The following is a 10,937-nucleotide window of genomic DNA, read 5'->3' on the forward strand; positions in this document are numbered from 1 at the left end:
CATTTTTTTGTAAAATCGAATTTGCAATCGAAAAGTACTTTAAATTTTTTGATTAAGTGTACCGTTTTCAAAATATAGCAATTCATAGTTAAATTTTGTCCGATAAAATTCCGGTTTTTTTGATTTTTTTTTTTAAATAGTGTTCATTATTTGAATTCCCGTTTTTTTTTTGTTTTTTTTTTAAGTTCTATAATAAAATATGTTTTATTTATAATAAAATATGTATAAAATTGTCTAAGAGACATTGAAGATTGGACCTCTGGTTGCTGAAAAAAAAAACAGTAAATAAAATTAAAAATAAAATTTTCTAAAATCGATAACTCAGTGACTAACGGTCCGATTTTCAATGATAAAATATAAAACATTCGTGAAATTTTCCGATCTTTTGGAAAAAAAATACTGATTTTTTTCAATGAATAAAAACCCTAAAAATTGTCCGAGCAATACGTCACAGGCTATCGGCACGGCTTTGAGGAGTTTTCGACGCTGGGAGCGCCATCACCACTACTCCCGCAGGAGCAGCAGTAACCGGTTCCGGAGGGAGTTCTATTTTTCTTAAGAGAAAGACAAATATTCACCAATTGAATAGTTTTGCAACTTTATTATTGTTTTCTTTATTTCCACATTTAAGTTTGTTATAATTATTATTTCCATTTGTTTACATGCATAAGTTGCTTGCATTCACGCACAAGCAAAAAAGTTGGAATGTTTTGTTTGGATTATATTCTTTCAATATTTTTTTCTTTGCTACGAGCTTCGATATTCTTATACGTTTGAATAAATGCAATTGTTTTGTTTTAGCTAAAACTTCTAGTCTTTTTTTTTTCAACTATCAAGATTTCGTGTTTGTTGGCAATGTTCGATTACATTTGTTGTTTGTTACTTCAAGTGTTTTAAAAAATGCGTTACAGTAAGTAGTTTCAGTGGAATGTAGTCGTATTTTAAGTAGATGCACATTTATCAATGAAATTCTTAAGATTAGGTTTGTGTGCAATTCGGTTAATATTATATACTTTAAGTTTATGATAAAATGGTTGAGCGTTCGTGCTTGCATGCGCCTCATCTACAAACTAAATTAACAGCCAGAATAATAACAAATAAGTTTCATTTGTCCCACCGCGCTAAATCTACAACTTCTTTTTCTTTTTTCCTGCTTAATATGCTCGATTGACTATAAACCGTTCGATAGTTCGATGAAATAGAGTTTGTTTAAAAAGGGTTTTTTTTTCTTTTTATCTGTTGCACGAACAACAGAGTGATGACACACGATAATTTTGCCCCATTTTGCCGGAGGCTTCTTACAACTCGGTGGTCATTCCAGTGTGGTACGACATCGAGAGCGCCTGGACACGCTTGGCGTTGCAGCTTTTGCACAGGATGTGGTCGTCGAGGGGGTAGCACCCGATGCCGCCTGGAAAGAGAGAGAGAGAGAGGGGAGTGATTGAGTATTTTTCTGATTTTTTCCAACATTTTTAAAATTTTATATTTACGTTACTCAAACAACGACTTTTTTTATTCATAATCCTTAGAAAAAGATAAACTTCACTTTGAAGTAAACGCATAATTTTTTTTTTAAGATTAAAATTTAGTTTCAACAATTATTTTTCTTCATGTTTCACTTTTCTATGAACTGAATAATTTTCAGGGTGGCCACTCAAATACCATTTAGAAAATTTCCGACTTTTCCACATACTTAAATAATAGGAATTTCTTAAGAAACAATTGCAAATCAAAAACTGTTTATAAAAAAGTCAACATATATCATCAAACAAGATTTCTTAGTTAATAAAAATATTTCAATAGGATCTTAGAGCCCTATGAAAATTTGTTTGTACAACGGTAAAAAACACGATTAAAAACCATTTGTTATCACATTTTTTTCATTTTAATGCAAAAAAAAATAAATTGACAAGACAACATTTTTTCAATAGATCAACTATGATCCCCTTGGAACGAGCTGTCAAGTAGGACCTTTTATGTCAAGAAGGACAGCGATGTTATTTTTTTTAAATTGAATTAAAAATCCATTTTAAATCCTTTTAAATTTGATTTGTTTTTTTTTTTAAATCCTTTGCGGTCGTACAAAGGGTCATTGTACCCAGGAAAATATTTTTTATCATTGTGAACAATAGTATCACAAATTTAAGCTTAACTTTAGTACCCAATTGGGTCCTAAAATTTAGTTAAAATTTGTGATATTATTGTTCACAGCGATAAAGCTTATTTTTGTGAGCACAATGACCTTTTGTACGACTGAAAAGGATTTAACATGGATTTTTAATTTAATTTTTAAAAATTAACTTCTTGGCCCTTCTTGACAGAAAGCATCCTACTTGACAGCTCGTTTCAACGGGACCATAGTTGATCCATCATAAAATGTTGTCTTGTCAATTATCTTTTTTTTTGCATTCAATTGAAAAAAAAAAAATATTAGAATTGGTTTTTATTCGTTTGTTTTAATCATTGTACATAAAAATTGACACCTATTTTAGTGGAAATAGCTACATAAATAACAAAATTAAGTTAAAAATGGAAACACTAATAATTTTGATTCTAAGAGAAAACTCAAACAATAAAAAAAATAAAAAAAATATTAAAAACTTCAAAATACAAAAAAAAAAAATATTTTATTGACAAACTTAATGTTTTTTGTTCCATGGATTATGCAAACAAAATTTTTTTAGAAGGCTTCTTTTTTTCTGTTTTGGGATCAACATTTTGAGGTCGATACTAATATTTTTTAAAGATTATGTTCCAAACTCTAGTTTTATTTCTAATGCCCTTCTATATTAGCTAAACTGATATTAACAACGTTATTCAACGTTATTCCGGTTATGTCTACGACATAACTTCTTATTATTCAATGTCCCTAATATTTAATCCAAAATTCAATCCTTAATTTAGTGCAATTGAATTGAAAATTGCACAAAACATAATAAAATTATTCAAAATTCAGAAAATAATTTTCAACCGAGTATTCCAGACTTTTATAGAAAAATCAGAATTCTTTTTTTTTGCGGATTTTGGCGAATTTCCAAATTGGATACTAAAGCCCTATGTCAATTTTTATGTACAACGTTAATAAACACGATTAAAAACCATTTGTTATCACTTTTTTTTTTTCATTTTAATGCAAAAAAAAATATTGACAAGACAACATTTTTTCGATGGATCAACTATGGTCCCCTTGGAACTAGCTGTCAAGTAGGAGCTTTTCTGTCAAGAAGGACCGCGAGGATAATTTTTCAAAATTGATTTAAAAATCCATTATAAACTTATTGTGGTCGTACAAAGGGTCATTGTACTCAGAAAAATAAGCATTATTGCTGTGAACAATAATATCAGCAATCTAAGCTTCATTTTAGGACCCAATTTTTGCCAAACTTTCCCGACTTGAATGATCAACGTTTAGAAAATTATTAGTTTTGAAGGACAAATAATGAATCTCTGTATCATTTGAAGGAATTTTCTGATCTATTTTGTGTCTTTGACTAATTATTAGGACTAGCACTTTATAAGGCTTTCTAGGCCCGCAAAAAAATCACTCAAAAACTACGAACTCCCCATCACTTTGCAATATAAAAAAAACTTTACTAATTTATTTCAAAAAACTTTCATTTTCAAGTTATTGTAATTTTAAACCTAATTTGTTTACCTTAAATTAGAATAGAAATATTTTAGTTCATTTATTTCTTGAATTATTTGCATCGTTCTCAATTAAAAAAAATGTGTTTCTAAGTCGCAAGGTTGTTACGGGAAAGTCGAAAAAAAACCTCGCCAAATCCGCGCCGACCGAAACCCCAATCCGCGCGAAATCCGCGCCATATAAAAAAATCGCGACCAACATTCAAGAAATGTTATTTCCAAAGGAAAAAACTGATACAGAAAATATTTGATAAAAAAAATGGAACTCGTTTTATGTTTGAAGGAATAAAAACAAAAAAAAACATTAAAAAAATATCTCAAGAGACGTCAGGAAAGGTCACAAAAAAATCTTTTTGCAAATCAGGGGGACTTAACAATAATTTTTACCAATACAAACAAAATAGAAAATTATAAACCAATATAAACAAAATTTAAAAATCTAATAAATAAAATTTAACTTCAAAAGAATAAGCTCAAAAAAACCAAAATCTAAAATTTTAATATGATTAAATTTTAGTTTTTAAAATCCTAAAAATTCAATATCTATGAATTTTAATACAGATTGTATTCCAAATTCCTCAATAAAATTTCATACCGAAACAAATTGCATTTCCAATATTTAAAATATTTATTTTTTTATTCTTTTTAAAATTTAAGAATTTAGAAATTTGAGAATTTAGGAATTTAAGAATCTAAGAATTTAAATTTTATTCGAGATTTTTGAGATTTCGTTTTTTTTTGTTTTCAAAATTGTTTTAAATTTAATATTTTTGTTTTCAAATTTTAACTTTTTAAATTTTGATTTTTTTTTTATTTTGATTTTTTTTCAAATTTTGATTTTTATTAATTTTCAATTTTTCTTTAAATTTTGAATTTCAGATTTTTTTAATTCTGAATTTAGAAATTTCAGATTTTTTAAATTACGATTTTAGAAATTCAAAAAAAATTTAAACCGAAATTTTAAAAATTTTAATTATAAAACTATTAACATAAAAAAAAGTTTCGCATTTTTGAAATTTGAATTTTGAATGATGGAGCATTAATTTTTTAATGTTCTGATTTTTTTTTTATTTTTCGCCAAGAATGTTTAAATTTAGAAAAAAATATTTATACGGTAAAAAACAAACAAACATTTTCAGAAAAAAATCTATTAATAAGAAATTGAAATTGCACTCAATGAAAAAAAAAACAAATTATCGTAATTTCTGATAATATTTTTCTTAATAACTTGAAAGTAATTCTATCTCTCCCAATTAATTTATTTATCAAAATTGCCATCCACGCGAAATCCGCGCCTGAGCAAAATTAGTCAGCAAATCCGCGCGATCCGCGCCGTCCGTAACAAACCTGAGTGTCATTTATTGTGACCTTATTTTTCAAGAGACGATAGCTCGACAACAATTTGTCAGATTTCTAATGTTAAATTTAGAATCATTCGTAAAATTTAAAAAATAGTTTTTTCATTTATTTTTTTGCTGTTAAAATTTGTCTGTAATCTTTATTATGAACTTATAAAAAATTTCTTGATTAATGAAATTGTGAAAGGAAACTAACATTTTAAGAAAGTGCATTTAAAATACAAAATTATTCAAGAGTACAAATATAGTTTTCAAATAATCCCAACTTTCCCGACTTTTCCCGATGTTTGCGAATTTTAGCGAGATTCCGATTTCCTGATTTCCCGACTGAAGTGGCCACCCTGAAATCTTCAAAATCCACAAAATTCGTCGAAAAAAGGAACTAACCCTCCCTAATGATCGTCCACTTACCTTCCGCCTCCGAAGACAACAGCTGCCCACAATCCTCACACTTGTAGCACGACACGTGGAAACTCCGATCGAGCGCCACCACCCGGATCGTTTCGTCCTGTCCCGGTTCCGGCATGATGGGCTTCTGGCACACGCAGCAACGCGGAGCAAACTTTTTGTGGAAATCTTCAATGCAGTGAATTTGATTGGTGGCGTCCACGGTGAACGGAATCCCGTCCAGCGACTTGCCGCAGATGACACAGGTGAAGCATTGCGGGTGGTACGGCTTTCCGGTGGCACGGAGGATGCGCTCGAGAATCGGCTTCTGACAGACGGAGCACTTTTCCAGCGTGTTGAGGTAGTCTTCCTCGCAGTACGGTTTGCCGTCCAGGGCGTAGAACGGTTTGCCCTGCAGGTTGATTTGACACTGCTGGCAGGTGAAGCACGCGATGTGGAAGATCTGGTCCATGGCGGTGCAGCCGGTGTTTTCACCGACGACGCGTTCGCCGCACTGGACACAGGTGCCGAAGGTGTCGGTGAGGAACTCGTCGAACGAGTCCGGATCTTGTCCGACGTTGTCCATGGACTGGACGAGGAGGTCGGTCAGCTTGTCGACTTCGTTTTCTTTTGGGACGTGGTGACGATGTTGCTGCTGTTGCTGTTGTTGATGCTGCTGTTGTTGGTTCAGCATGGTGTCGTTGGGGCTGTTGATGCCGCGGGAGTTGACGTAGGGCGTGTAGAGGGAGTAGTTGGAACGGCCGGACATTTGACTGGTTGGACGTGGGTTGATCGGTTCGTAGATAGATTCGTACGTCGAGCCTTGGGAGCTGATGCCGTAGAATTGGTGCATGTTGTTGGCGTAGATTTGGTTGTTTGGGGCCATGTTGCTGTAGGTTTGGCCGGTGGCACCGGGGCCGACCATGTTGTACGTTGGCTGGGGTTGATGGTTCCGTCCCATCTGGGGAGGATCGGTCGCCCTTCTGAGTTCGCTGTAGGAAGAACTGACCGGGCTGGGGGGTGGTGGGAACTCGTCGTCGTTGTCTTCCAGGGTCAACTCGTTCAGGGACAGCGGAACCTGTGAGTGCTCCTGAACCGGAGGCGGTGGAAGTTCGTCGGAAATCTGTCTCTGCGTGCGTGGCTTCTGGCCATTGTTGTGGGCAATGTTACTGTAGATCAGCCCTCCATCGCCGTTTCTTGGTCCTCCGGGGACATTGGCGTAGGTCACGTCCCCTTCGTAGAACTTGGGCGTGGTATTCTCGTAGACCGCTCCGTCCGCCTGGCCACGCTGCATCTTAATGTCCATAATCCGCTTGTGATGCTCCAGCGCTTCCTTCTGCTGCTGCAACTCTACCGCATTGTCCAGCGTGACCTTCCGGATGCCCATCTTCCCAGGAGTGGCACGACCCGCTCCGGTCGGCGAGTTGGTGTACGAATGCTCCTCTCCGGATTGGCCCAGCAGCGTCGAGTAGGACGGTTCGCAGTACCGCTTGACGTTGGAACTCTTCGGAACCTGCGGCGGAACGGTCGACGGGGACGGCTTCTTCGGCTTTGGCGGAACTGCCGGTCCCTTCTTGCCCATCATGATCATCCCGGGCAGGGCACCACTGTCCGGCAGCGGAGTTCCATACTGCGGCTGCGGCGCCTGATACTGCGGCACCGTCGACGATGACCTCGAAAGGTGGTCCAGCTGTTGCGGGGTGTTCATTGTTCCGTCCTTCCGTCCCTCCTGCGCCGAATTACAAAATGTTACAAAAGGGCGTTTCTCGCCGCGATAAGCGAATTACTCACTGGAAATCAACCTGCGCACGGCCAAGTCACTGGCAATGAATCACACAAATTTGCTAGAATTTCGCACTTGTCTTTCCTGCTCGCGAAAAAAGCTCTTTTATCATCAATGGTGCACCCTTTTCTTTTCTTTGCTCAATGGAATGATTCTTTTGTGTGTGCGACCATCAGAAAACGAATGAATGACATCACGATTCTGACGTTTTATAAACAACCGAGCGAACGCGAACGAAGGGATTTTCATTTTACAGTGTAGACCACAAAAGTCGCCACATGGGTTTGCGAGAAACGTCAAATACGTCGGTAAACAACAACAATCGTGCACATGTGCTGAAAGTGGTTCAAATTTAATTTAATTTTTCGAGGAATTCCTTAAAAGTTTACATCAAAATGGTAATTTTTAATCTTTTAACCTTTACAAAATGTAATTCACTATTCCTCCCACCATTCCAGGGCAAAAAGGTCCAGCTGAAGCGCCTGCAAACGCAGCGATCCGCCCAGCTCAAGCGGATGATCAAAACAACGGACTCCCGGCTCAAACCCACGGATCGCACCCCGTCCAAAAAGAAGCCCAAACCCTCCGACGAGCCCAACCTGATGGAAAAGACCCAAACCAGCTCGGCCATGTTCTTCCAGTACAACACCCAGCTCGGCCCGCCCTACCACATCCTCGTCGACACCAATTTCATCAACTTTAGCGTTAAAAACAAACTCGACGTGGTCAAAACCATGATGGACTGCCTCTACGCCAAGTGCATCCCCTACGTCACGGATTGCGTGGTCGGCGAGCTGGAAAAGCTCGGTCCCAAGTACAAGCTGGCGCTCCGGATCATAAAAGACTCGCGCTTCGAGCGGATCAAGTGCCTGCACCGGGGAATCTACGCCGACGACTGTCTGGTGCAGCGCGTGACCCAGCACAAGTGCTACATCGTGGCCACCAACGATAAGGACCTGAAGCGGCGCATCCGGAAGATTCCCGGCGTGCCGATCATGAACGTGGCGCTGAACCGGTACGTGATCGAGCGGATGCCGGACGCGTTCGAGCCGATGGCGAAGAAATAAAGATTATTTTTTTGGTATTATAATGCTTGCTTTTAAATTTTCGAAAGAAATTCTTAAATTTGCATTGAAAAAAAATGTCATGCATTTCTAGATCGTTTCAAATAGTCCAATTAGCGCGCTTGTGCTGTCCGGTTTCGCATGCAGTTATTTTTTCTGGACAGTGAGATATATAATTTTAACCGCGGTCAAAATTAATATCAATTTTTGCCGCCTTCAATGACTTTAGATTACAGAAAATCAGTTTTAAAAAAACATTGAAGCATTAGCTGACTCATATTTTAATAAGAGGAATTTTGAACCAAATGAAAATTTCGTGTTTTTATTATCTGGAGTGAGATTTGGATAATTCAGTAGAAACTTGAACTTTTTAAATCCCTCTATTTTAAATTTCCGTTTTTTATTCTGAATGTTAAAGTATGTATCTGTATATCTAAATTTTTGATGTTGTTTTGTCAGATTATTAAATAATTATTATTATCACTTTTCCCACTGGTTTACTATATTTTTAGCGAAAAAAAAAAACAAAATACGTCATTTTAATTTTCAGCATTTCATGGCCGAGCAATAAAACGCTGAATTTTCGAAAAATCAATAGGCAAAAAAAATATTTTTTCAAAGAACTTCATAATTTGATTTGAAAAAAAACGAAACTATTGGCACTACGCCCCCCGGGGCATGGCCTTCCTCTAACGTGGGATTTCTGCTCCAGCGCCTCTGACGAGACAGGAGAAACCGGGACCGACGTTTTACTTCACCATCCGATAGAAGCTCAGTGGATAAGGCGGGAATCGAACCCGCGTCTCATAGCATCATCGGCATCAATTTGATTTGAAATAGAAGTTCAATCAGTTAGAGTTCAGTTATTGAAAACAATTTGAAATATATTTTTTTGTGTTGATAATCTTCTTTACAGCAGTTTTGCCTCGTTTTGATTGTTTGTGGGGTTCTTTTTCCCCTTGTCGGGGCCGTATTAAAAATCGGTTGCAATGTCGAAATATCGCCGAAACGCCGTCGTTATTGACTACAACGTCTTGCCGGTGAGACCGGACATCGAATCAGTTTCGAAATTCATCATCAACAACCTCGAACTGGACCTTAAAAAAGTTAACAACATCCAACTCAACAACTCTCGAAACCACGTCATCATCGAGCTAGGATCGCCGGAGGAAGCATGGGATCTAGCCGAACAGCACAACCTCCGGCATAAGGTAGGATGCAGAGGAAAAGTCTTCCGCATACCTATTTTCCCGGAGGACGACGCCGTTCAAATTCGCGTCCACGATCTGCCACCACAGATGCCGAGCGATGTAATCATCAACCATCTCGAGGCATTCGGGCAGGTCAGCTCCATTCGGAAAGAGGTCTGGCGAGAATATTTCCCAGGCATTCCGAATGGAGTTCGAGTTGTCCGGATGTACTTGGAGAAGCCAATTCCCTCCTTTATTAAGGTCGAGGGGGAATTAGCCTATGTGGTATACAACCAGCAAGTTAAAACTTGCCGCCATTGTGGAAAACCACTTCACCTCGGAAAGAAATGTGCCGAAAGTTCAACGATTTCACCAACAACAACAACAACAACAACAACAACAACACCACCAGCACAACCACCAACAACAACAACAAAACCATCACAAACACTATCAGCACCATCACCATCAGCAACAGCAACAGAAACAGCACCAGATAAAACACCACCTAAAATAGCAACAACAACAATCGAGCCAACGACCTCGGACGATGAGCACCACACAAAACCAACAGATCAAACAAACTTCCAGTCCAATATAATGGATATTTCTCCAGAGGACGACGACGACGAAGCGAAATTTGCAAAACCTGGAAACAATAGCCACCAAGCCAAGAGAAGATCACGCAAGAAAAAGTACAATTCCTGCACAGACTGGGGAAATTAATCCACCTATTTGTATTTTCGAAACCAATAAAACTATATTTTATTAAACAAAAAAAAAAAAAAAAAAATGTTAAAGTATGTATCTGTATATCTAAATTTTTGATGTTGTTTTGTCAGATTATTAAATAATTATTATTATCACTTTTCCCACTGGTTTACTATATTTTTAGCGAAAAAAAAAAAAAACAAAATACGTCATTTTAATTTTCAGCATTTCATGGCCGAGCAATAAAACGCTGAATTTTCGAAAAATCAATAGGCAAAAAAAATATTTTTTCAAAGAACTTCATAATTTGATTTGAAAAAAAACGAAACTATTGGCACTACGCCCCCCGGGGCATGGCCTTCCTCTAACGTGGGATTTCTGCTCCAGCGCCTCTGACGAGACAGGAGAAACCGGGACCGACGTTTTACTTCACCATCCGATAGAAGCTCAGTGGATAAGGCGGGAATCGAACCCGCGTCTCATAGCATCATCGGCATCAATTTGATTTGAAATAGAAGTTCAATCAGTTAGAGTTCAGTTATTGAAAACAATTTGAAATATATTTTTTTGTGTTGATAATCTTCTTTACAGCAGTTTTGCCTCGTTTTGATTGTTTGTGAAATAATTATTATGTTGTTTTTTACTACGTAATTTGTAAGTTATTGTTTAATTGGGTACGATAACTTGTTAGTTAAACTATGTTCCAAGTCAAGGAAATTTTTTTTTTTCATTTTCAGACAGTTTGTGACAGTTTTTGAAAATATGAATCACAGATCGGAAAATGCTTAAAGCTTGTCAA

At 37.0% G+C, this 10,937-nt stretch overlaps 2 protein-coding genes across 2 annotated transcripts; one reads left to right on the forward strand and one right to left on the reverse strand.

Moving 5' to 3' along the window:
- Positions 1 to 596: 596 nt before the first annotated feature.
- LOC6033630 (thyroid receptor-interacting protein 6) lies at positions 597 to 7,378 on the reverse strand. Its single transcript, XM_001844005.2, has 3 exons — positions 7,182 to 7,378; positions 5,415 to 7,119; positions 597 to 1,411 (listed from the first exon to the last, which is right to left on the reverse strand). The coding sequence occupies exons 2-3, from the start codon at positions 7,096 to 7,098 to the stop codon at positions 1,299 to 1,301; spliced, it is 1,797 nt and encodes a 598-aa protein (XP_001844057.2). The 5' UTR covers positions 7,099 to 7,119; positions 7,182 to 7,378; the 3' UTR covers positions 597 to 1,298.
- A 55-nt stretch (positions 7,379 to 7,433) lies between these two features.
- Positions 7,434 to 8,260, forward strand: LOC6033631 (rRNA-processing protein FCF1 homolog). The gene is made up of 2 exons (XM_001844006.2): positions 7,434 to 7,571; positions 7,632 to 8,260. The coding sequence occupies exons 1-2, from the start codon at positions 7,569 to 7,571 to the stop codon at positions 8,238 to 8,240; spliced, it is 612 nt and encodes a 203-aa protein (XP_001844058.1). The 5' UTR covers positions 7,434 to 7,568; the 3' UTR covers positions 8,241 to 8,260.
- Positions 8,261 to 10,937: the final 2,677 nt, after the last annotated feature.

Source organism: Culex quinquefasciatus, chromosome 2 (assembly GCF_015732765.1).
Source record: "Culex quinquefasciatus strain JHB chromosome 2, VPISU_Cqui_1.0_pri_paternal, whole genome shotgun sequence".
NCBI lineage: Eukaryota > Metazoa > Arthropoda > Insecta > Diptera > Culicidae > Culex > Culex quinquefasciatus.

Bases quoted from the DNA above. Each gene is read 5' to 3' on its own strand.
- LOC6033630 (XM_001844005.2), bottom strand. From the start codon at position 7,098: ATGAACACCCCGCAACAGCTGGACCACCTTTCGAGGTCATCGTCGACG. The intron at 1,412-5,414 runs GTAAGTGGACGA...CTCTCTTTCCAG, and splicing joins GTTGTCTTCGGAGGCGGAAG to GCGGCATCGGGTGCTACCCC.